At 37.2% G+C, this 24,191-nt stretch overlaps 1 protein-coding gene across 7 annotated transcripts in view; it reads right to left on the minus strand.

Moving 5' to 3' along the window:
* Positions 1–21,126: 21,126 nt before the first annotated feature.
* The window catches only part of WASF1 (WASP family member 1), an 84,778-nt gene continuing 81,713 nt past the window's right edge, over positions 21,127–24,191 (minus strand). For all 7 annotated transcript variants that reach the window (XM_033234873.1, XM_033234870.1, XM_033234874.1 and 4 more), the window contains 2 exons: positions 22,895–23,523; positions 21,127–21,985 (listed from right to left, as the gene is read on the minus strand). In XM_033234873.1, the coding sequence (XP_033090764.1) occupies positions 21,828–21,985; positions 22,895–23,523 (787 nt within the window). In that variant the 3' untranslated portion in view covers positions 21,127–21,827. The remainder of the gene's footprint in view (positions 21,986–22,894; positions 23,524–24,191) is intronic.

Below are 24,191 nucleotides of genomic sequence, written 5' to 3' on the forward strand. Positions count from 1 at the left end.
TGACTTTGACAAGATGAGAGAAGAAGGCTTCAGTTCATCAAACTTCTCAGAGCTAAAGGAGGAATTACGTACCCAGTGCAAAGAAACTAAAAATCTTGAAAAAAGAGTGGAAGAATTGATAAACAGAATAATTAATGCAGAGAAGGTCATAAAGGAACTGACAGAGATGAAAACCACGACACAAGAAATACGTGACAAATGCACAAGCTTCAGTAACCGACTCGATCAACTGGAAGAAAGAGTATCAGCGATTAAGGATCAAATGAATGAAATGAAGTGAGAAGAGAAACCTAAAGAAAAAAGAAGGAAAAGAAATGAACAAAGCCTGCAAGAAGTATGGGATTATGTAAAAAGACCAAATCTACATCTGATTGGGGTGCCTGAAAGTGAGGGAGAAAATGGAACCAAGTTGGAAAACACTCTTCAGGATATCATCCAGGAGAACTTCCCCAACCTAGTAGGGCAGGCCAACATTCAAATTCAGGAAATACAGAGAACGCCACAAAGATACTCCTCGAGAAGAGCAACTCCAAGACTCATCTCACATGCAGAGACATACATAGGCTCAAAATAAAGGGATGGAGGAAGATCTACCAAGCAAATGGAGAACAAAAAAAAGCAGGGGTTGCAATACTAGTCTCTAATAAAACAAACTTTAAACCATCAAAGATCAAAAGAGACAAAGAAGGCCATTACATAATGGTAAAGGGATCAATTCAACAGGAAGAGCTAACTGTCCTAAATATATATGCACCCAATACAGGAGCACCCAGATTCATAAAGCAAGTCCTTAGAGACTTACAAAGGGACTTAGACTCCCATACAATAATAACAGCCCACTGTCAACATTAGACAGATCAACGAGACAGAAAGTTAACAAGGATATCCAGGAATTGGACTCATCTCTGCAGCAAGCAGACCTGATAGACATCTACAGAACTCTCCACCCCAAATCAACAGAATATACATTCTTCTCAGTGCCACATCACACTTATTCCAAAATTGACCACATAATTGGAAGTAAAGCACTCCTCAGCAAATGTACAAAAACAGAAATTATAACAACTGTCAGACCACAGTGCAATCAAACTAGAACTCAGGACTAAGAAACTCAATCAAAACCACTCAACTACATGGAAACTGAATAACCTGCTCCTGAATGACTACTGGGTACATAACGAAATGAAGGCAGAAAGAAAGATGTTCTTTGAAACCAATGAGAACAAAGATACAACATACCAGAATCTCTGGGACACATTTAAAGCAGTGTGTAGAGGGAAATTTATAGCACTAAATGCCCACAAGAGAAAACAGGAAAGATCTAAAATTGACACTCTAACATCACAATTAAAAGAACTAGAGAAGCAAGAGCAAACACATTCAAAAGCTAGCAGAAGGCAAGAAATAACTAAGATCAGAGCAGAACTGAAGGAGATAGAGACACAAAAAACCCTCCAAAAAATCAGTGAATCCAGGAGTTGGTTTTTTGAAAAGATCAACAAAATTGACAGACCACTAGCAAGACTAATAAAGAAGAAAAGAGAGAAGAATCAAATAGACGCAATAAAAAATGATAAAGGGGATATCACCACCGACCACACAGAAACACAAACTACCATCAGAGAATACTATAAACACCTCTACGCAAATAAGCTAGAAAATCTAGAGGAAATGGATAATTTCCTGGACACTTACACTCTTCCAAGACTAAACCAGGAAGAAGCTGAATCCCTGAATAGACCAATAGCAGGCTCTGAAATTGAGGCAATAATTAATAGCCTACCAACCAAAAAAAGTCCAGGACCAGATGGATTCACAGCTGAATTCTACCAGAGGTACAAGGAGGAGCTGGTACCATTCCTTCTGAAACTATTCCAATCAATAGAAAAAGAGGGAATCCTCCCTAACTCATTTTATGAGGCCAACATCATCCTGATACCAAAACCTGGCAGAGACACAACAAAAAAAGAGAATTTTAGACCAATATCCCTGATGAACATCGATGCAAAAATCCTCAATAAAATACTGGCAAACCGGATCCAGCAGCACATCAAAAAGCTTATCCACCATGATCAAGTGGGCTTCATCCCTGGGATGCAAGGCGGGTTCAATATATACAAATCAATAAACGTAATCCAGCATATAAACAGAACCAAAGACAAAAACCACATGATTATCTCAATAGATGCAGAAAAGGCCTTTGACAAAATTTAACAGCACTTCATGCTAAAAACGCTCAATAAACTCGGTATTGATGGAACGTATCTCAAAATAATAAGAGTGATTTATGACAAACCCACAGCCAATATCATACTGAATGGGCAAAAACTGGAAAAATTCCCTTTGAAAACTGGCACAAGACAGGGATGCCCTCTCTCACCACTCCTATTCAACATAGTGTTGGAAGTTCTGGCTAGGGCAATCAGGCAAGAGAAAGAAATCAAGGGTATTCAGTTAGGAAAAGAAGAAGTCAAATTGTCCTTGTTTGCAGATGACATGATTGTATATTTAGAAAACCCCATTGTCTCAGCCCAAAATCTTCTTAAGCTGATAAGAAACTTCAGCAAAGTCTCAGGATATAAAATTAATGTGCAAAAATCACAAGCATTCTTATACACCAGTAACAGACAAACAGAGAGCCAAATCAGGAATGAACTTCCATTCACAATTGCTTCAAAGAGAATAAAATACCTAGGAATCCAACTTACAAGGGATGTAAAGGACCTCTTCAAGGAGAACTATAAACCACTGCTCAGTGAAATAAAAGAGGACACAAACAAATGGAAGAACATACCATGCTCATGGATAGGAAGAATCAATATCGTGAAAATGGCCATACTGCCCAAGGTAATTTATAGATTCAATGCCATCCCCATCAAGCTACCAATGAGTTTCTTCACAGAATTAGAAAAAACTGCTTTAAAGTTCATATGGAACCAAAAAAGAGCCTGCATTTCCAAGACAATCCTAAGTCAAAAGAACACAGCTGGAGGCATCATGCTACCTGACTTCAAACTATAGTACAAGGCTACAGTAACCAAAACAGCATGGTACTGGTACCAAAACAGAGATATAGACCAATGGAACAGAACAGAGTCCTCAGAAATAATACCACACATCTACAGCCATCTGATCTTTGATAAACCTTAGAAAAACAAGAAATGGGGAAAGGATTCCCTATTTAATAAATGGTGCTGGGAAAATTGGCTAGCCATAAGTAGAAAGCTGAAACTGGATCCTTTCCTTACTCCTTATACAAAAATTAATTCAAGATGGATTACAGACTTAAATGTTAGACCTAATACCATAAAAACCCTACAAGAAAACCTAGGGAATACCAGGACATAGGCATGGGCAAGGACTTCATGTCTAAAACACCAAAAGCAACGGCAGCAAAAGCCAAAATTGACAAATGGGATCTAATTAGACTAAAGAGCTTCTGCACAGCAAAAGAAACTACCATCAGAGTGAACAGGCAACCTACAGAATGGGAAAAAATTTTTGCAATCTACTCATCTGACAAAGGGCTAATATCCAGAACCTACAAAGAACTCAAACAAATTTACAAGAAAAAAACAAACAACCCCATCAAAAAGTGGGTAAAGTATATGAATAGACATTTCTCAAAAGAAGACATTCATACAGCCAACAGACACAAGAAAAAATGCTCAGCATCACTGGCCATCAGAGAAATGCAAATCAAAACCACAATGAGATACCATCTCACACTAGTTAGAATGGCAATCATTAAAAAGTCAGGAAACAACAGGTGCTGGAGAGGATGTGGAGAAATAGGGACACTTTTACACTGTTGGTGGGATTGTAAACTAGTTCAACCATTATGGAAAGCAGTATGGCGATTCCTCAAGGATCTAGAACTAGAAGTACCACACGACCCAGCCATCCCATTACTGGGTATATACCCAAAGGATTACAAATCATGCTGCTATAAAGACACATGCACACGTATGTTTATTGTGGCACTATTCACAATAGCAAAGACTTGGAATCAACCCAAATGTCCATCAGTGACAGACTGGATTAAGAAAATGTGGCACATATACACCATGGAATACTATGCAGCCATAAAAAAGGATGAGTTTGAGTCCTTTGTAGGGACATGGATGCAGCTGGAAACCATCATTCTCAGCAAACTATCCCAGGAACAGAAAACCAAACACTGCATGTTCTCACTCATAGGTGGGAACTGAACAATGAGATCACCTGGACTCGGGAAGGGGAACATCACACACTGGGGCCTATCACGGGGAGGGGGGAGGGGGGAGGGATTGCACTGGGAGTTATACCTGATGTAAATGACGAGTTGATGGGTGTTGACGAGTTGATGGGTGCAGCACACCAACATGGCACAAGTATACATATGTAACAAACCTGCACGTTATGCACATGTACCCTAGAACTTAAAGTATAATAAAAAATAAAATAAAATAAAATCCTTAAGAAAATTATTATTATTGTTTTGAGACAGTCTCACTCTGTTGCCCAGGCTGGATTCCAGTGGCACAATCTCGGCTCACTGCAGTCTCCGCCTCCTGGGTTCAAGCAATTCTTCTGCCTTGACCTCCTAAGTAGCTGGGACTACAGGTGTGTGCCACCATGCTGGGCTAATTTTTGTATTTTTAGTAGAGACGGGGTTTCAACATGTTGGCCAGGATGGTCTCGATCTCCTGACCTCGTGATCTGCCCACCTCGACCTCCCAAACTGCTGGGATTACAGGCATGAGCCACCCTGCCCGACCGAGAAAATTATTACTATTTTAAAATTTTAAAATCATAAATAGACTTTAATTTTTTTCTTTGTACTGTTCTTATTCTTACAACTCTTCTGTAAATGTTACATTATTTCCAAATGTTTGCAATGGTTTCCCAAGCTCCAGTTCCCACAAGTGTTATGAATGGACCGAGATAGACGGACCAGCATGTGCACTGGGTTGCATTACAGGATAGATTTGGGTAAATGCTGTTTTAGAGCTGGCAAGTTTATAAAAAGCAAGTTTACTCTTTGTCCTGGAGGGAGACATTATCTCCTCCCTCAAGGTTGCTCACTACGAAAACAACCCTGAGAAATGACCCAGATAAACAGAGGTCAGGGCCTCACTGGAGTGCAAGAGTCATGGAGGACTGTCCTCCAACAAAGTCCCTCTCAGCAACAGTTAGATGACTAATGGGAAGCATAGTGCAGGGTATCAGTCATAAACCAAAACATTTTCAGCATGGAGCTAATGTGGGTAGACTGTCTAGGAAAACAGTAGATAGGAACAGATGGATGGGAGGGGAAGTATAGCTCATCCAAGGTCTCATCTTTGTTTAAGTAGAAGAGGTAGAGAAAGAAAGCAGGTCCCTACCAAACAAGGAGAATGGAACCTCCCAAGGAAGATGGGAAAGAGCTCTCTTGCTTGTATTGTCTGTTTCTGACCCTCAGCAGCTGCTTCCCCCTCCCTGAGCCCTTCCTTTCATCCCTTGTCCTCTATGAGACAGCACTTTGGTCTCTGCCCCTGATTTGGACTGCTTTCCTCTCTGCTTTGGATGTTTCCCTGTCCTGGGTATTAGCTGCAGTTGTTTGCATACTGACCCTACTTTGTATCTTAGACCTCACTGAAGGTTTCTACTTCATAGTGAAATTAACAGACTTTAATTTTTTTCAAACATTCAAAAACCTTTCTCTCATTCCCAAACTTTCAAAGGTACAGAGTCACTATCATGCTCAATTTTTTTTAAATCAAGAATTTAAACTTTTAAATCATACATGGTTTCCATCTATTCCAGAAAACATTTATTGGCCACACTCTCTCTGTACTGGTTCTGTGTTAATGCTAGGGATACCAAGTTTAACAAGACAGTGCGCCCATTCCCAAGGATTTTACAATATCTGCCTAGAAAATACAAGATAATCCATAAACTAGTAGAATTATTAGGCAAGTTCAGCTAAGCACCAATATTTAGAAAAATATTATGTATGACCACCTAGAAAACAATTATAAAGATAACTTTAATTATAACTAAAAAGATGAAAGGTATCTAATAATAATCTAACTATAAACAGATAGTGAGCTGGACCATTTTCTATTCAGTTACCCTAGAACTGTTAAAGACCAAAAGCAAGGACAAAGTCATGAAGTACACCATCTACAGGAACACTACCATAAACAAACCACCTATGGGGTCAGAACCCTCTCTCTAGGAAATGCAGAATTACTATCATCCACCACCATTCCTTCCCTGTGTATTAAGTAGAGGATTGACAAGGACAGATGGAGTGGTCAGCATGGTGTTATGAGGAATGTGGTAATCCATGGCTATAGCTGAGTAGGGATGGATAGGGCAGAGGGCTCAAGTGACTAATAGAGACTGTAGATGCCTAACAGTGGATTCTCTAGCAGGTTGTTGGCTGAGCTGCAAAATCTGGAGACTGAGCCTGATGTTACCATCTAAGTGTGGAAAGGAAGTCCCTGGGATTTGCTTGACATGTGTCTCCTGAAAACTGCTGTCATATTTTATCTGTGCAATCCATGCATTAATAGCAATCTATGCAATTCCAATCAAAATCTCAAAAAACGTATTTATGGTATTGGGTAAATTCGTCCTTAAATTCACTCAGAAGAATAAAGGACCAAGAATAGCCAAGATTATTTTTAAAAAGAATCAACAGGAGCTTGGCCTATCAGAAACTAAGACTTAGAAATGGATAGTAACTAGGGAAATGTATTGTTGCTGTAGAGGAGGACTATTATATCCCCAACTCATTCACACATGGGAATGCGATATATGAGAGAGGTGGCATTGCAATTCAGTGGGGATAGAAGGGACTGTACAATAGTTCATAAAGAAAAATGGTATTAGATTCCCTGTATCATATCCTAAACAAAAATAAATTCTAGAAGGTTAAAGACAATGTGAAAAGCTAGTTTTTAAAGCTTTCAGAAGAAATTATACGAAAATATCTTTATGACCTCAGGGTACAAAAACATGTTTTAAACCTAACATGAAAAGTATAAACCATAAAGGAAAATAATATCAAATTAAATACTAAAAATTAAAACTTCTGCATAGTAAAACGCAAAAGGGAAGCTACAGATTGGGAGAAGATATTTATATAGTTCATATTATTGTATAATATAAATTAATAAGGAAAAGGCAAATATCCTATTAAAATGGGCAAAGGATATTAATAGATAATAGGCTGGGGAAACTTAAATGACCAACATACATATGGAAAAATGATAACTAAAGAGATATTGCTTCACACTTATCAGAACTGCAAAAATTATCAGACAATATCTATTCTTGTTCAAACTATCAGATAGGGAATTTTAAATCAACAGTGACTACTAGACAGGTTAATAGGTGTAGCAAACCACGATGGCACATGCACACCTATGTAACAAACCTGCACGTGTTCTGCACATGTATCCCAGAACTTAAAGTACAGTAAAAAGAAAACAATGACTACTATGTTATATAAGACTACATAAGTAGTCTTATGTGCCTGGTATATAATAATTATTAGCAAATACTAGTTAAATGAATGAAATAAATGAGCAAAAAAGAAAAATGACACCTGGAACTTTTCTCAAAGAAAGCACGGTTCAAGAGTAAGGATGGAAACATTACCTATTTAACTTTGTGAAACACAGTACTTTGTTTTGTTTTGTTTTTGCAGAAACAAGGTATTGCCATCTTCCCCAGGCTGGTCTCAAACTCCTTTGCTCAAGTGACCCTCCAGCCTCAGCCTTCCAACATGCTGGGATTATAGGCATGTGCCACCGTGCCTGGCCACAATAATCTTTTATCTATTTCTGCTTCTATATTTTTAGCACCTCACAGTAACTAATTCTGATAATCATGACACTAATTCTTTAATGCTTTCATTATTTTAACAAACATGTAGACCTCCTATGAACTACAGCCTATACTAAAGGTTGGGAACCCAAAAATGAAAAAGATACAGCTCAAGATTTTCACAGTCTAATTGGAAACAGTAACAATTTTTTTTTTTTTAAATTTTTGAGATGGAATCTCGCTCTGTCACCCAGAAGTGCAGTGACGCGATCTTGGCTCACTGCAACCTCCGCCTCCCGGGTTCAAGCAATTCTCCTGCCTCAGCCTCCAGAGTAGCTGGGAGTGCAGGCACGGGCCACCATGCCAGGCTAATTTTTGTATTTTCAGTAGAGACGGGGTTATAATACATTTTAATAAATGCTACATTAGTATCATTTTTTAAATGGAAATTATATCCAGAATATTCTTTTTTAAAAGTCAGAGAAATTCATAGTCGCTTTCATTAACAACACTGACTTCAGACATGTGCTGTGGAGTCAGACAGACTTGGATTCAAATTCATGCCTTATTCAGACCTTACTCCATAGAAGCTGTGAGACATGGGCCAAGTTACTTCTCCAAACTTCAGTTCTTCTCGGCAAAATGGAGATAACACCTTTTCCTACCTTATCCCAATGTTAAAAAGATCAAATGAAGGAAAGAATGTAAACTGCTGGCTGGGCGCCGTGGCTCACGCCTGTAATCCCAGCACTTTGGGAGGCCGAGACAGGCGGATCACGAGGTCAGGAGATGGAGACCATCCTGGCTAACACAGTGAAACCCCGTCTCTACTAAAAATACAAAAAGTAGCCGGGCGCGGTGGCGGGCACTTGCAGTCCCAGCTACTGGGGAGGCTGAGGCAGGAGAATGGCGTGAACCCGGGAGGCGGAGCTTGCAGTGAGTGGAGATCACGCCACTGCACTCCAGCCTGGGCGACAGAGCGAGACTCCGTCTCAAAAAAAAAAAAATGTAAACTGTTTAGGACGGATGGTGCTTGGCACAAAAATAATAGATGGTGGTGGTAGGTGGGGGTGATAATAGTAACACTTCTTTCATAGTATGGAAAATTTTAACTCTTCATTATCTGAAAAGGAGACTTATCCAGAATGATTTATTTCTTAAAAGATTCTAGAGGTCTAATATTTTGTTTTAACGAACATCTATTGTACCAAGAACTGGGAGTAGAAAGATGACCGTCTATACCCTCTAGCAGAAGTATGATTAATGATACCTGCTAGGATATCATTTGTAATCAACAAAGATTCTACAGTCACTAAAAAGTTAAAATAGAATTGAAGTTCAAATAAATGTTTCAAACATACTTTCCCTCCCTTAAGCAAGAATGCTTCAAACTAAAGTGCCACGGGGGAATTTTGATTTTTGATGAAGTTTTTGCAAGTTGTTCAGCTTCAAATAGCATCCTCTAAGTCCCCGAGCAGTAAATCGGGAAATCGGGAGCCGAATGGGAACCATTTGGCAGGTCTGTCCCTTGTTTTTTCTTATTCCTCAAAATACTTCAGGGATGCACTGTCTCCACTTATGTAAGCCTCTCTATCTATACTTTTGAACACTTTCTTTTGTTAGTTAAAAATAAGCTGAATTGTTCACAGTTCTCTTTTTTTGTTTTGATATGTCTTTAAATGCAGCTGCATGCAACAAATGGTTTAATTGTGGTCTTAACAAACTCAGTCAAAATTTGGAAACTGCTTTTTTTTTTTTTTTTTTTGAGATGGAGTTTCACTCTTGTTGCCCAGGCTGGAGTGCAATGGTGCGATCTCAGCTCACTGCAACCTCCGCCTCCTGGGTTCAAGCGATTCTCCTGCCTCAGCCTCCTGAGTAGCTGGGATTACAGGCATGTGCCACCATGCCCGGCTAATTTTTTGTATTTTTAATAGAGATGGGGTTTCTCCATGTTGGTCAGGCTGGTCTCGAACTCCTGACCTCAGGTGATCTACCCACCTTGGCCTCCCAAAGTGCTGGGATTACAGGAGTGAGCCACCACGCCCGGCCTGCATTTTTTATAACTCAGGGTAGAAAAAGCATTTGGCTATTAATACCACTTTTTATAAGTACCAAAACTGGGCTTCACATTAATTTCCTTTTTCCTGATAAATGGGCTGGCTAATCTCTTCTGATAATGATGGACTAGGTAATTTGGATCTACTATCTTTTGAGGACAATTAGAAAAACTGCACAAACTATTAAAGGTATACACTTGAAACTACCTGAGAGATATCCAGATAGTAAAGAATTACCAGGCCAAGATCAGGGAGTGTTTGATAGCTCAATTTTGGGGATCACTTTTCTCCTGGGTAAGTTTATGATTCCTGAGAGGACTACTGAAAAAATAAGCAGTACTTCTGACACACTCAGAGTGCTAGGAGGATAGGAGCTAAAGTATGGAACTGGCCAAAGTGGGAGGTCAGGTGAACCTCCTCGCTTTAGGTTGAGTCCCTAAAGGGCTGCACCCTGCAACTAAGGTTGAATCAGAAATAGACAGGCCTTCCAAGGGCTGCAATTCAATCTTACTGAATAGGGGCCCTAAATATTGGAATTATCCAACAGACTATAAAATAGCTATGCTTATAATGTTCAAGGGCATAAAATATAAGATTAAAAATTGACAGAAAACTAGAAACTTTTTAAAAATAGGAAATTCTAGGAATGCTAAAAACATAACAGAAATTAGGAACTTGGCCAATAGGTACAATAACAGATTAGACACAGATTAAGTAAATTACAAAAGAGACCAAAAGAAAATATCCAAATGAAACACAGACAAAAAGATGGGAAACATAGAAGAAAATTAAGAGACAAAGGAGAAAGTAGTAAAGTCTAATATGTGGGTAAACTGGAATTTCAGGAGGAAAAGAAGGGCAGATAACTTTTTAAAGAGATAATGACTGAGAATGTTGCAAAACTAATGAAAGATATCAAGCTGCAGATTTAAGAAGTCCTTTGGATTCCAAGAACAATAAATAAAAAGAAACTCCTGTCTATAGACATTAAAAGGACAATAAGGACATATGATGAATAACTTTATGCCAATAAATTCAACAATTTGGATGAAATGGACACAACTGAAAATCTAAATAATCTGATGCCTTTTAAATAAGTTTAAATAAGTTAAATCTTTTATACAAATCCACCACATAAAGAAAACTCTAAGCCTGGATGGTTTCACTGGTGAATTTATCAAACATTTAAAAGATGGTATTGTATAATACCCATCTTATACAACCTCTCAGGAACTAGAGGAGGGAACGCTTTTATGAGGCCGGCATAATACCACCAGGAATATCTGAAAAAGACATTCCGAAAAGAAAACTAATATTTCTCCTAAACAGCAATACAAAAATCTTTACAAAACATTGGCAAATCAAATTCAGTAATGTATTTAAAAGATCATGGTCAAGCAAGGGCTTAATCTAGAAATGTAAGGTTGATTTAATGTTTAAAAATCAATGTAATTGATCATATTAATAAAAAAAGGAGAGAAAGCATATCGCCAGCTCAATACAGAAAAACATCTGACAAAACTCAACTCCAAATCAAGATAAAAACTTTCAACAAATGTGGACAGGAAGAGAACTTCTTCAAACTGATAAAGCACATCTACAAAAACTCTACAGCTAATATCATGCTGAATGGTGAAACACAGAATGTGTTCTCATTAAAGATGGGATCAAAGCAAGGCTGCCTGCTCTTATCGCTCCTATTCGGCATTGCACTGTAAGTCCCAGCCACGGAAATAAAACAAGAAAAAGAAATAAAAGGCATATACAGATCAGAAACAAAGTATATTGCCTCTATTCACACAGTATGATGGTTTACATTAAAATTTACAGGAATCTACAAAACAACTATTAGAACTAATCAGTGAATTTAGCAGGTTTGTAGGGCACAAAGTCAATAAACATAAATCAACTATACTTCTGTCTACTGACAGCAAACAACTGGAAAGTGAAATTTTAAAATTTAAATACTGTACTATCAAAAACATAAAATACTTTAGGAAAAAATATAACAGAAGACATGCTAAATCTCTATACTGAAAACTACAAAACACTGCTGAGAATTCAAGAGGGCTTAAACAGAGATAAACCATGCTCATCAACTGGAAGACTCAATATTGTTAAGCTGCTAATACTCCTTTAAGTTAAGCTATAGATTGAATGCAATTCCAGTGAAAACCCCAGGAATTCTTTTTAAACAAATTAAGCTAATTCTAAAATTCACATGAGAATGCAAAGGACCTAGAATCTCTAAAGCAATCTTGAACAAACTGGAGGGTTTACAGTACCTGACTAGGACTTACAAAATGTACCAGTCATCAAAACTGAGGTGCTGGCAGAGGACTGACAAATCAATGGAACAGTGGTGAGCCCAGAAACAGACTCATACTCATACAGTCATTTGATTCTTAACAAAGACACTGAGGCAATCTGTAGTGGCCATGAAAATGTCCCATGCACATCTCCTGCTGAGGGAAACATAGTTGACTGATGGTCCCAGCTGCCAGTCTTCTGAATCTACTACCACATTTATGCTAAGACCAAGCTTTCCTTATGCTACTCAGAGCCAATGAACACAGCAGGGTCAGTAATACTGGTCCATTCCCTTAACAGGCAACTATGGCTTGAGGATTCCCCATACGCCTGGCCAAAACTTTCTTAGAATAGCACTGCAGTCTACAACACTTTATTATATTATAATAAATATAATATTTAATTCTTATATTTATAATTATATAATTATATTTATAATTCTTTCCAACCAATCCTCCTTTTTCCCTCCTTTCCTTTGCAACTGGAAGGTTTTTACATGCTTTCTCTGGTCCCCTCCCTTTTTTCGTCATAGGCATTCCCTCCAATAATTCTCTTACACATCTAATCCTTGTCTTGGCATATGCATCTCCAAGGGCCTACACTAATAATACAGGTGGTGGCAGAAGTAGTCTAAAAATATGTGTTAGAATACTGGACTGGATTCTCCACTATCTGGTGGGCAAAGAGGATGTCCATCCTGAGTGGTATGTGGGGCATGGATAGTCCCTGGCACAAGGTAATGGCCAAATTGCTAAAGATTTCATTAATGGTAACCTGGAAAAACATACTGGTGAGAATACCCTTGCATGTGTAACGATTCAGGCATTTGAATGAAATGGGGAAAACAATGCCTACAAGGACAGTGGGGTTTGCTGGTTATTGCTAAGTTGCTATCATGCTCTGCAGAGGGATAATGAGAAAGTAAGAGCTGTTAACAGGCAGTTAAAGTCTAAGTATAAAAGCTTAGTTTGGTAGCTTACAATGAGACTCTTATTCCTGACTATGGAAGAGCAGATACAGCTGAGCAGCCGACTGAAGATCTGTTCATTAAAGAGTTCTAGAGACATTTAAATGCTCAGCTGAAGCAGGTGTGCTCTGTTAAGGCCAAGAAAACTTGCATGAGGGCACATGAACAGAGTGGTCATAGTGGCAGAAATAAAGGCTACGTAATGAGCTCCCACACTTACCAAGGCCAATATGGCTACTGCTGTCTCTGAATGTCCATTAGATTCTAAATGCCCATCAGATTCTAAAATGTATATAGACGCACAAGGAGCCAAGAACAATAATCTTGAAGAAAAACAACAAGGTGGACAGGCTTGCTTTCTGGATATTGACACCAGGGTCTCATTAAGCTACTAAACTAAGCTTTTCTACTAAGGCTGTGACATTAACAAACTGTGATACTGTTATAAAAATAAAGCCTATAAACAGACATGTATTTGTACCTACACATCAACATTATACAGTTGTATATCAACATAAATAATACATTCATTATTTATTTGTTGCCTGTACTTATGTATTCTTGATAAACTGGTCCTGCAGAGCAGTGAGGAAAGAACAATCTTTTCAATAAATGGGACTGTCTTGATTGGAAAAAAGAAAACCTGAAACTTAACTCCTACCTCACACCACACACAAAGTTAATTCCAGATGGGCTATAGATGTAAACGTGAAAGGTAAAACAACAAAGTCTCCAGAAGACGATATAGGAGAAACATATAACTTTGGAATAAAAACATAATTCTTAAACAGGACATAAAAAAGGACTAACCATAAAAAAGATTGGATAATATGGATTATATTAAATTAGTACTTTCAAAGAAAATTAAAATAAGAAGCCACAGAGAGGGAAAAGATATGGCAATAAGCACATAAAAAGATGTTCAACCTTACTAGTAATCAGAAAAATGAAAATTTAAGTCACACTAAGATATTGCACACTAGAATACCTAAAATGAAACAGAATAATAACAGAGGGTGACAAGGATATGGAACAGGAATTCTCAGAATGCTGGTGGGAGTATAAATTTGTACAACATTTTTGGAAAACATTTTTGGCATTATCCACTTAAAGCTGAAAATATGCTTATTCTATGATCTAGTAATTCCACCTCTAGGTATACACTTAACAGAAATCCCTGCAAATGAACAAGAAACACATGCAAAAGTATCCACAGCATTATTATTTATAAGAAGCTCCAAATTGTATACTAAAATATTCATCAACAGTAGAATGGGTAAATTGTGGTATGTTTATACCATGGACTACTATAAAACAATAAAAAGGAACAAAATAGTTACATGTAACAACACGGCTAAATTTCACAAAATTTTAAGAGAAGTCAGACAATAAAAAGCACGTACCTAAAGATTCACTTTAATTAAAGTCCAAAATAGAGGCAAATTGATCTACAGTATTCAGAAACACATGCTGAGATGGCAAACGTCTAAACAGAAGAAGTGATTACCATCAATCAGGATAGCGGCTATCCTTAGCGTTGGAGTTAGGAAAGGGGTGGTGATTAGGAGGGTGCACAAGAGGTGCTTCTGGAGTGATGGCAATATTCTATTTCTTGACCTGGATGGTGGTTACACTGTAGTAATAGATGACTGAGTTGAAAATTTTATGTACTTTTCTGTATGCATGTTTCATAATACAAAGATTAAACCACTAAGCAAAAGGAATGAATCAATTTTTGAGATCAAGATGAAAAGCCTGGTATTTGGTTAGTAGGCCCTTCTCTTTATTTTCTTAATGATATGTAGTTTACATTGAATTATCCACATTATTTTGCTGAGACCCTACGCCAGACATTTCTGAGATGGCTGGCTAAGGGTAAAAAGTTTATTGCCAAAGAGCTGTAGAAAATTAACCAAACCAAAAATCAAACCTAAAAATATGGCCTACTTTTAATATGCTCTAAAAACCGTAATAGAATCGAGCATAATTATTTATTTTTTGAGTGGAAGGAAATTTCTTCAAAGGAGAAAGGATTCCTGCCCACAGAGTAAATCAGGCAGATGAGATAATTCAGACATGAAAGGGATAGACAAAATGTCAAATGCCTTTGCTGCTTGTTTCAAATTACATAACTTTCAAGGCAGAATTATCTCTGACAGAATCCTTAGAAGTAAGATTTCTAGATTTTAAAGATAGCAGTATAAAGGATAGCTGGGCATGTTAAAATGGGAATAAGACAGAAATTGTGTAGGTGTTAACAGGAAAAAAAGGGGGAACTGCATACTATACCTAAGCAGAAAGAAAACCAAGATGATGATGAGTCTAGGGGAGTGGAATGAAAAGTCTTAAAAAGATAGGAAGATTCATCTGCATGATTTGACAATGCAGAAGAGCCTGTGAATGGACCTCATAAGAAAAGATCGGACTCGCATTACAGCAAATTACATGTGAAGAATTTCTACATGGGAGTTTAATTGTGGGATTCAGATATTAAGGAGATTGGTCAATCTTCCTAAGAGATAGTCCTTCCACCCCACTCAAACCCCAAACTCTGTACAAATTCAACCATTTCTGGCAATTGTCTTCAGACTGCTGAAAAAAATCACACATAGTAAATTGGATCCACTATAAATTCATTGTCAGCAACCTTAACAATGGCTTCAATATTGTGATAATTTCCTACTTCCTTGGAAAGTTTTCCCATTTTTCACAATGACTATTGTTAAGCCATCTCTACTTTTCTTAACATTGTTTACACTCCTCTTATTCCCCAATCATCCTAAGCAGTGTTGTCATCTACCTCAAAGAAAAAATAAATCTCAATTTTTTGGCATCAGACCTTCAATTTAACTACTTACAGCATACTGTTCTCCTTCCTGCATATGAGATTTCCTTCCACAAATATAAAATTTCTCCCCCATCCACGTCAGTGATCTTCTTCCTGCCTTATGTCCCGAACTTTATCTTCCATTCTCCCAAACCTGTTCCTCCTCTAATGTTCCACCCAACAGTAAGTCAGCCCTGGAAGTCATCCGTGACTCCTTCCTCTCCAATTACCAAGCCTCGTATATCCCACATCCTAAATGTCTCTTAAATCTCATTATTTCTGTCCTCTGCCACCACCGTAACTATCATCTGTCCACCCATTCTAACAGCCTGAGTGCTCTTGACCTCCAAGCTGACTTCTCTCTAATCCATTTACCATTTTGTAGCCATCAGCTATCTTTCCAAAATGCTGTACTGGTAACTCACTTTTTCAGTTTTATTGACCATGGAATAAAATGCAAACTCTTTACTATGTTTCCTAAGATCCTCTCATGATTTGCTCCTGCTTATCTTTCTAATGTATTTCCAGCTATTGCATTGCTTGTATGCTCTGCACCAAGCATTTGCATACATTTACACGCATCTGTTTCCTCTGCCTGGGAGACTCCACACTCACTTCAACATTTATCTGTCTAGGTTCATTGCAAACTTTCAGTGTCATTTCCTTTCAGAGCCTTTCCTGACTTCCTAGACTAGCACTGTTCACTTTACTATGAGCTTCCTTGACAACATTCATTGTTCTTTGTTAATTTATCTGTATACTCTGAAAGTAGGGCTCTGTCTACTCACTGTTGTGGCCCCAATACCCAGCAGTCTCAAAACTCTGCAGGCATCAAAAAATGCTGCTGAATAAATGAAAAGAAATACAATATACAATAAAAATATTAAATAAACCATTAATAATAGGAGATGTGCTCCTTTATCTGGAATTGTATACACAGTTCCTATAGATTTTCATTAAGTTAGAAGCGTAACATTTCATGGTTTTCATAGGTAAGAATGAAATGGACACTTTAAGTAATATTGGAAGCTGTTACAATGGAAAACACACTGTGACTTAATGGCTTTTGTGTCTTTTATATTGTTTCCAGGCCAGAAAGGAAGATAGGGAATTTTAATACTCCTGGAGACACTGGTGTCAAAAGAGTAGTACTGAAAAAGCTAGCTTAAAGGCAGGATAAATAAGAAGTTTATCAAAAAGTCTTTGACTATAACACATACATATACACAAGGATTGAATTTATATAAATACTATAAAATATTCAAAATCATTACCACTAAACAAATATACAAAAATGAAACTATAAATATTTTGAGAAAGATGACTTCAATACATGCTCAGTTATGTTTTTTTTTTTTTTTCTAAAGGAAAACCAGAGCAGCTGGCCTTACAATAATGAGAAAAGGTATTGATGACTAGCCTTCTAAAAAAAGTGCCTGAAATGTTCATTCAAGGCTGGTATTCATTCTTTATTCAGAGCCTGGTTGTCAGCTTGAAAAGCAACAGAGATTACTGATGCATTCTAGGGCCAAATCATGGAGGACATAAATTTGCTCTTAGTACAGCAGTGAATCAAGGGAGGAAAAAACTTATTTGTATTCCAAGGGTCCTATGCATTCTGTTTGGCTTCAGTAAGATTATTTTAATTAATTATAAGCGATATGGCACAACTTAGAAATAACCATAATTTGATATTTATTCCATTTCATTAGTTCAACACAGCAAAGCCATCCTTTAAATCCTGATACTGCATGATTAATATCTTGCATTGGTTTATTTGTACTTTTTTACTAAGTAGATATTACAGAAATAATGAATTCTAAAAGGAATTTTTGAACTATTTAGGAGCTTTAAATTTATTTTAGATTTGCTTCAGTTTGGAAAAGTGGTTTAAAAAAAAAGCTGGGGTTAAGATATACATAGTGGAGTGAAAATGAAAAAATAAACAGCAGTGTTATGTTTACTAAGGACAAAGTTAAAGCTGTGTTTTCAAAGTAATTCATGAGAATTCCCATGAAATTAAAACACATGATCAATTTTGCTGTTTTAAGAAATGACTTCAGAAACACTAATACATTTCACATTTTGGTTAGAAAAATCATTCCTATACTTTCCATTTATTAAAATACACACATATAAAGTTCTGATGAAATTAGGATTAGTTTTACATCAACTATGTTACTGAGATTAGTGGAGAAAGAAATTTTAAACAAGAGCAGTGCCTAGGAAGAAATAATTTTAAGAGGCCTAGTGGACCAAACAAAAAAAAAGAACGTATTTCTGAACCTCTTTATGCAAAGAGATATTGTGAGTTGTGTATTTAAGACAACACCCTTGCTGTTGTGCAAGTAATCTATCTGGCAAGCTCAAATAGGAAATAACTGTGATGCAAAATGGTATGAGTATCACTTGAAAAAAAGCTTATAATAAAAGAATTACAGGAATTCAAAAGGAACTTGAACCCAGGAGGCGGAGCCTGCAGTGAGCCAAGATCATGCCACTGCACTCCAGCCTGGGTAAGACTCTGAGCCCACTGTCACTCCAGCTCAGAGTGAGACTCTGTTTTTAAAAAAACAAAAAAGAAATTCAAAAGGAATATGAGCTCCAGTTGTAATTAGAGAAGACTTCATGAAAATACAGATGTGAGATGGTTGTTAAAGGGCAGAGTTTTCTAAAAGTAAAAATAGAGGAAGATGTTTCATGATTTATAGAAAACAACCTAAATGAACCTTATTATTATCTTTCGGTAAATATTTACAAAATGAAAATGCTTTGGAAGTCATCTCATCTGCCCAGATTGATTATAAGTCATAAAAGCAGTGGTGATGGCTTAAAATGCCTTATAAATCTGAAGCTTATGACTATTCCTTCATTAGGAAAAGATACAGAATAACTCCCTTTTCCTCCATAATGACTGCATTTCATCCCAAACACCACTGCTGCTAGGTATTTCCCTCTCCTCCTTCTGTCTCCTCCTGGGAAGAAGAAGGATCAGCAAAACAAAGGCCCAACAGATTGAAAGCTTCAAGGAAGTAGAATAAACACAGAATATGTGAATTAAGGATTAAAAAGCATTCATTGATTTGATAATAGAGGTAAATAGGTGACGTCAGCCAAAACAAGCGAAGCCAATTGTTTCCCCTGTGGTACGCAATGCATTTTTTTTTCCTGATTCTATGCTTGTGCATGACCCTGAGTAGTAAACCAACTCAAAGAGAAGGTAGTTATTACCCAGTAACTTTCATTCTTCTTAGGGTATGAAAACTGGCCACTGAATGTTCTGTTCCAAAATTCCCTCAGCAAGTTAAGCTAAATATCTAGATTAAAAGATTATTTTGATTTTAAAATGGACACTACATATCTGGCTTATTTAGTCTGCAGGCACTTTTTCGTCTTCCAAAAATGTTCTGAAAAACGAAAAAAGTCTATCATAGACTACTGAGCATATATACTGCAGGGCTTTACTGATTAACATGTCTGCTTCTATTATTAAGAAATCTTCACCAATTTCCTTTTGTAACATCCTTAGCTGCTTCAAAACCAGTACTATTATGTTTTGGTTATCTGGCCCCAAATATATATATATATGAGTTTTATAAAATATACATACTAGTTGCCTCCTTTTGACTGTAAGAACACTTGGATAGACTTTAAACTGTGACATATTTTCTTGAGTTAAATTTGACAATATACATTTTCATGACGTTGGAAAGGAACCTCAAATGGCTCTCTAATCTCTTGTTCTTTCTAAGCTACCCAAAAGAGCAAATCAAGTATTTTATTAAAGCTATCAGAAAATGTTTTTTTAATGTCCAAACTGAATTGCCACAATAGAATTTGGTTCATTATTCCTATTCTATAAAGATTACAGGTCATTAGTTATCTTCCCAGATAGCCTCCTCCAAATTATCAAGTTACAAAGTGACCTCGCACATCAACCATCTATTGCCACAATAATGTTGGCAGCTCAAAACTTAGGTGTAAGACAATAAACATTTACTTTTGCTCATGAATTTTGAATCAGTGGGCTGGGCTGGGCTGGGCTGGGCTGGGCTAGTCTAGGCTAACCTTGTCCAGGCTTGCTTATCTGTCTACCACCAGCAAGCGAGTTTGGGCTTGGCTGGTCTAAGATGGTCTCACCTGAGATACCTCTCCTCCATGAGGTTTCTGATCTTCAGCCAGGCTAGTTTGGGATTATTCTCATGGCAGAGGTTTGAGAGAGGGAGATGGAAGGAGAGAAGGCTAAAACTTGCAAGGTTTCTTGAGACCCAGGCTTAGAACTGGCACAATTGTCACTTTTGCTGCATGCTATTATTAGCCAAAGCAAGTTTCAGGGACACCCAGATTCAAGGGCATGGGAACAGAACTCACCTCTTGATGGGAAGAACTGGAAACTGTACTGCAAAAGGAGCAGATATAGGCAAGGCTGAAGACCGCAGTCACTTCTACAATCAACTTACCCAAACTTCATTGAGTCGTTTCTTTAAATGAAGTAATCTGATATTAATGGTGCTTCCCCTCCACCCCTAAATCTAAGCTGTGCAAACATTAACTCATTTTATCATTGCAAAATACAATTTTTCTTTTTTTTCAGACAGGGTCTCACTCTACCTAGGCTGGAATGCAGTGGCATGATCTCAGCTCACTGCAGCCTCAACCTCCCCAGGCTCAAGTGATCCTCCCACCCCAGCCTCCCAAGTAGCTGGGACTACAGGCACACCCCACCATGCCCGGCTAATTTTTGTATATTTTTGTAGAGACGGGGTTCTTGCCATGTTGCCCAGGCTGGTCTCAAACTTCCAGGCTCAAGTGATCCACCAGCCTCAGCCTCCCAAAATGTTAGGATTACAGGTGTAAGCCACCATGCCTGGCTGCAAAACGTAACTTCAAGAACACTGTTAAACTGAAATTAAGGTTTGCTGAAATTAGATGACAAGTTAAGGTTTTAATTTAAAACCACAAACAGTTGAGAAATATAGAGTTTATGAACTTAGGAGGAAAATGACATAAAAGCTACCTTACACAGTAGACAATACGAAGCTGTGCAATTAAGAGGAAATTATGTAGCTTAAGTGTTTTTAAAATTTTCATTCACTATTTAAAGCCTACCATACAGTATTTGATAAATTATGATAAATCATTTTATTCAAAGAGCAACACTGAAGAACTTTTAAAATGAACCATTTATTAAATCAGACTGTTATTCTTAACAGTTATGTAAGTTACATGTATGTTTAAGTCAGAGTATTTCACATGGAAAAGTTTTTAACTCCTATAGGCAAGCAAAATCATATCACACAATATATAAGTGGGAAGGGGATACTGCTAAACATTCAAATAAGGCAAGTATATAAAAACAATAAAACAATAATGAAAAAATTCAAGCATTCCTTTAAGAGAATTCAACACTACAAGCTAAATGTACTTTCTGAGTGTATTCATATAATCAAGGCAGTGTTTCTTCTTTTAAAACATCAGGAAATGGAATAAGGCTCATTAATAGATACAGCTGCCCTCAAGATTTCAATTCAGTTGCTTTCTTTAAATTAAAATTCACAAAGTACACAATTAAGATATATCAAAAAACTGAATCTGCTACTCTAACAACAGCTGTCCATGCTTAATACTTAGTGGTTTATTTGACCAAATTAGTCTTTTCAGGGGGAAGAAAAAGATAAGCCACTGTAAAACATTTAGTTTGAAATGTATGCTAATATTTTCCTTAGAAATCAAAAGTTATGGAGGAAAAGGGTCATTTATTATAAGGAAAAGAAAGCAAAACACTAGAATGACCAACATTTTCAAGGGACAAGCACCACAAAGGACATTTGCATTCAGTTTTGTAATATTTATCAATGCATTTTTCTTACTCCAACCAATCTACTTCATCAAATTCTGAATCATCTTCCGAATCACTATATTCAACAGCAATACGGCGAGACAGGATGGTGGCAACATCATTTTCAATGCGTTCATGTTTAGCTTCTTGTTCACGCTGCTCTTCTACTTTGCGTAGTTGAATACCTGATATAGTGAATCCAAACCATTCATTTAAATCAAAATACTAAATACTAAATACTAGATATTATTAATATTTCTGGAATAAAATCAAATACACATGAGAAATACTCATAGAAAAAAAAGATCAGAAAAGAATGTGAAGAAATCATACTGAGAGAGGCATTAAATCTTTATGTTATCTGTGTTATTAGTTGGTAAAACTTACCAGGTATCCCAGTAGGTATCTACAGTTTATTTATCCATCATGGTCTACTACACCTCCCTGCTTACCACCCCCTAAAAAATTAATGAGGTGGTACATTTCTTCTATCATCCCAATGGTCAAATAAATTAAACATTGTTGAATATATTTTCTGTGGCTTCATTATCCATTGTACTTGAGGGAAAGGCACTATTATTCACTCTATATGCTCAGTGCCTGGCCTATAGTCATTGCTTAGGAAATAATGACAATAAATGAATGAATATGAGAAGTCTTTCCTTTGTTACTAAAGGAGGAACCTCACTCCTTTAAAGGCATCTGGTAGAATAAGTGTCATGGATACCAGAAATGAACAGCCTTAACATTGAAGAAAATATTATTTTTAAAGGAGTTAATATACACATTAAGCATAATATAAAGGGTTTTAACTAAATGTTCTATAACACAAGTCTGATATATTAAATTTCTCATTCACTCAATAAACATTTTAAGGATACCTACAAAGCATAAAAATAAAATGATCAAATATGATCTACTTTCTGGAAAATAATTTTAAATATAAGTTGGATATAGCTTTACTGTCTAAAGGCCATTTGTACACAACATGATCACCCAAAATTTTATAAATAAGGAACACATTTTTGTCTTAAATATTTAGAAAGTTTCCAATGCTACTATAGCGATGCTTTTCACGGAGCTGAGAAAATTACCTTTTCGTATTGCTTCCAGTAGCACACTCCTGGCATCACTGATTACAGGTAGGGTTGATGGATGGCGCTTTGGCTCAGAAGCAGGAATAACTTGTGATGGAGGAGATGGAGGCATTAATGGAACATGGGGACCTGGGGCAGTAGATGGAGTTGGATGTAGCCCAGAGGGAGGATGAGCAAGAGCTGTAACTGTGACAGGTGATGATGGTCGAATGCCAGGTGGAGGCAGAGGAGGTGGTGGTGGGGGTGGAGGCAGCCCCTGAACTTCACCTTGTGGGAGTGGATGAACTGGTACAGTTTCACATACTGGGGCAGCTCTAGCTACTGGTGGAGAGGGCTGTACTAGAGGAGGTGCAATTGGAGGAGGAGCTGGGTGAAGAACTCCAGGGGCAATCTGAAGAGGAGCTGGAGGTGGTGGTACTGCTGGAGCTTGCAAAGCAGTGGTTGGAGGTGGAGGTGGGGGAGGCACTGGAGGGGGAGGAGTTGAAGTCATTGAAGCTCTTAATGAGGAAGTTGACAAGGCAGATGGAAGAGGTGGTGGAGGAGGTGGGGGAGTGGGGCTCACAAACACAGGTGTTCTGCCTGTAGCCGGTGACTGAGGGCGATTTTCTATCAAACCTGTAGCAGAACTGAAATGACAAAGAGATTCTAGCAAGTTATTAAAAGAGAGAAGCCTAAAGAGAAAATCAAACCACACAAACTATAAATGACTATCAGTAATTACATCAAAATAGATCCATTAACATGCTCCTATAGAAATTTAACATCTTCAACTTAAAAGAACTAAAAGCACATCAACAAAAAAAGTTAATGAGTGGTGCTTTGGTTTGTAATAGTCTAAATAGTCTCATTCTTTCATGCAACTTTTGCATCCATTCAGACATTTTATGCTCACTTGGATAAATAAAATGCTCAATTCTATACTGACAGGAGTCTCTGTAATGACTCAACATTGATCATAATGCAATTTTGTAGCAATACTTGTGGCCAATACCATGTTGTACTTATACTGAAACTACTACGTCTCATCATATGCTATTTCAGTTACATCAATGACAGCTAATTGCAAACCACAGAAAGAAATTCACAGCTCTCTCTTTTCCTGAGGATGGAACATCAAATGAGTCAGTGATAGAAAATTGGATTTTTAACTGAAAATTGTAAAGCTGATCTCTACATCTCTATTAGAAAATTTCCCTAATATTTCTCTATTAGAAATTTATCATTTGGATAATAACTGACAAGATTAAATTTCAAAATAGCTTTACTGAAAGATTATTATGAGCAACTGCCAACT

This window comes from Trachypithecus francoisi, unplaced genomic scaffold, assembly GCF_009764315.1.
Source record: "Trachypithecus francoisi isolate TF-2019V2 unplaced genomic scaffold, Tfra_2.0 Lachesis_group15, whole genome shotgun sequence".
In the NCBI taxonomy this organism is placed as follows: Eukaryota; Metazoa; Chordata; class Mammalia; order Primates; family Cercopithecidae; genus Trachypithecus; species Trachypithecus francoisi.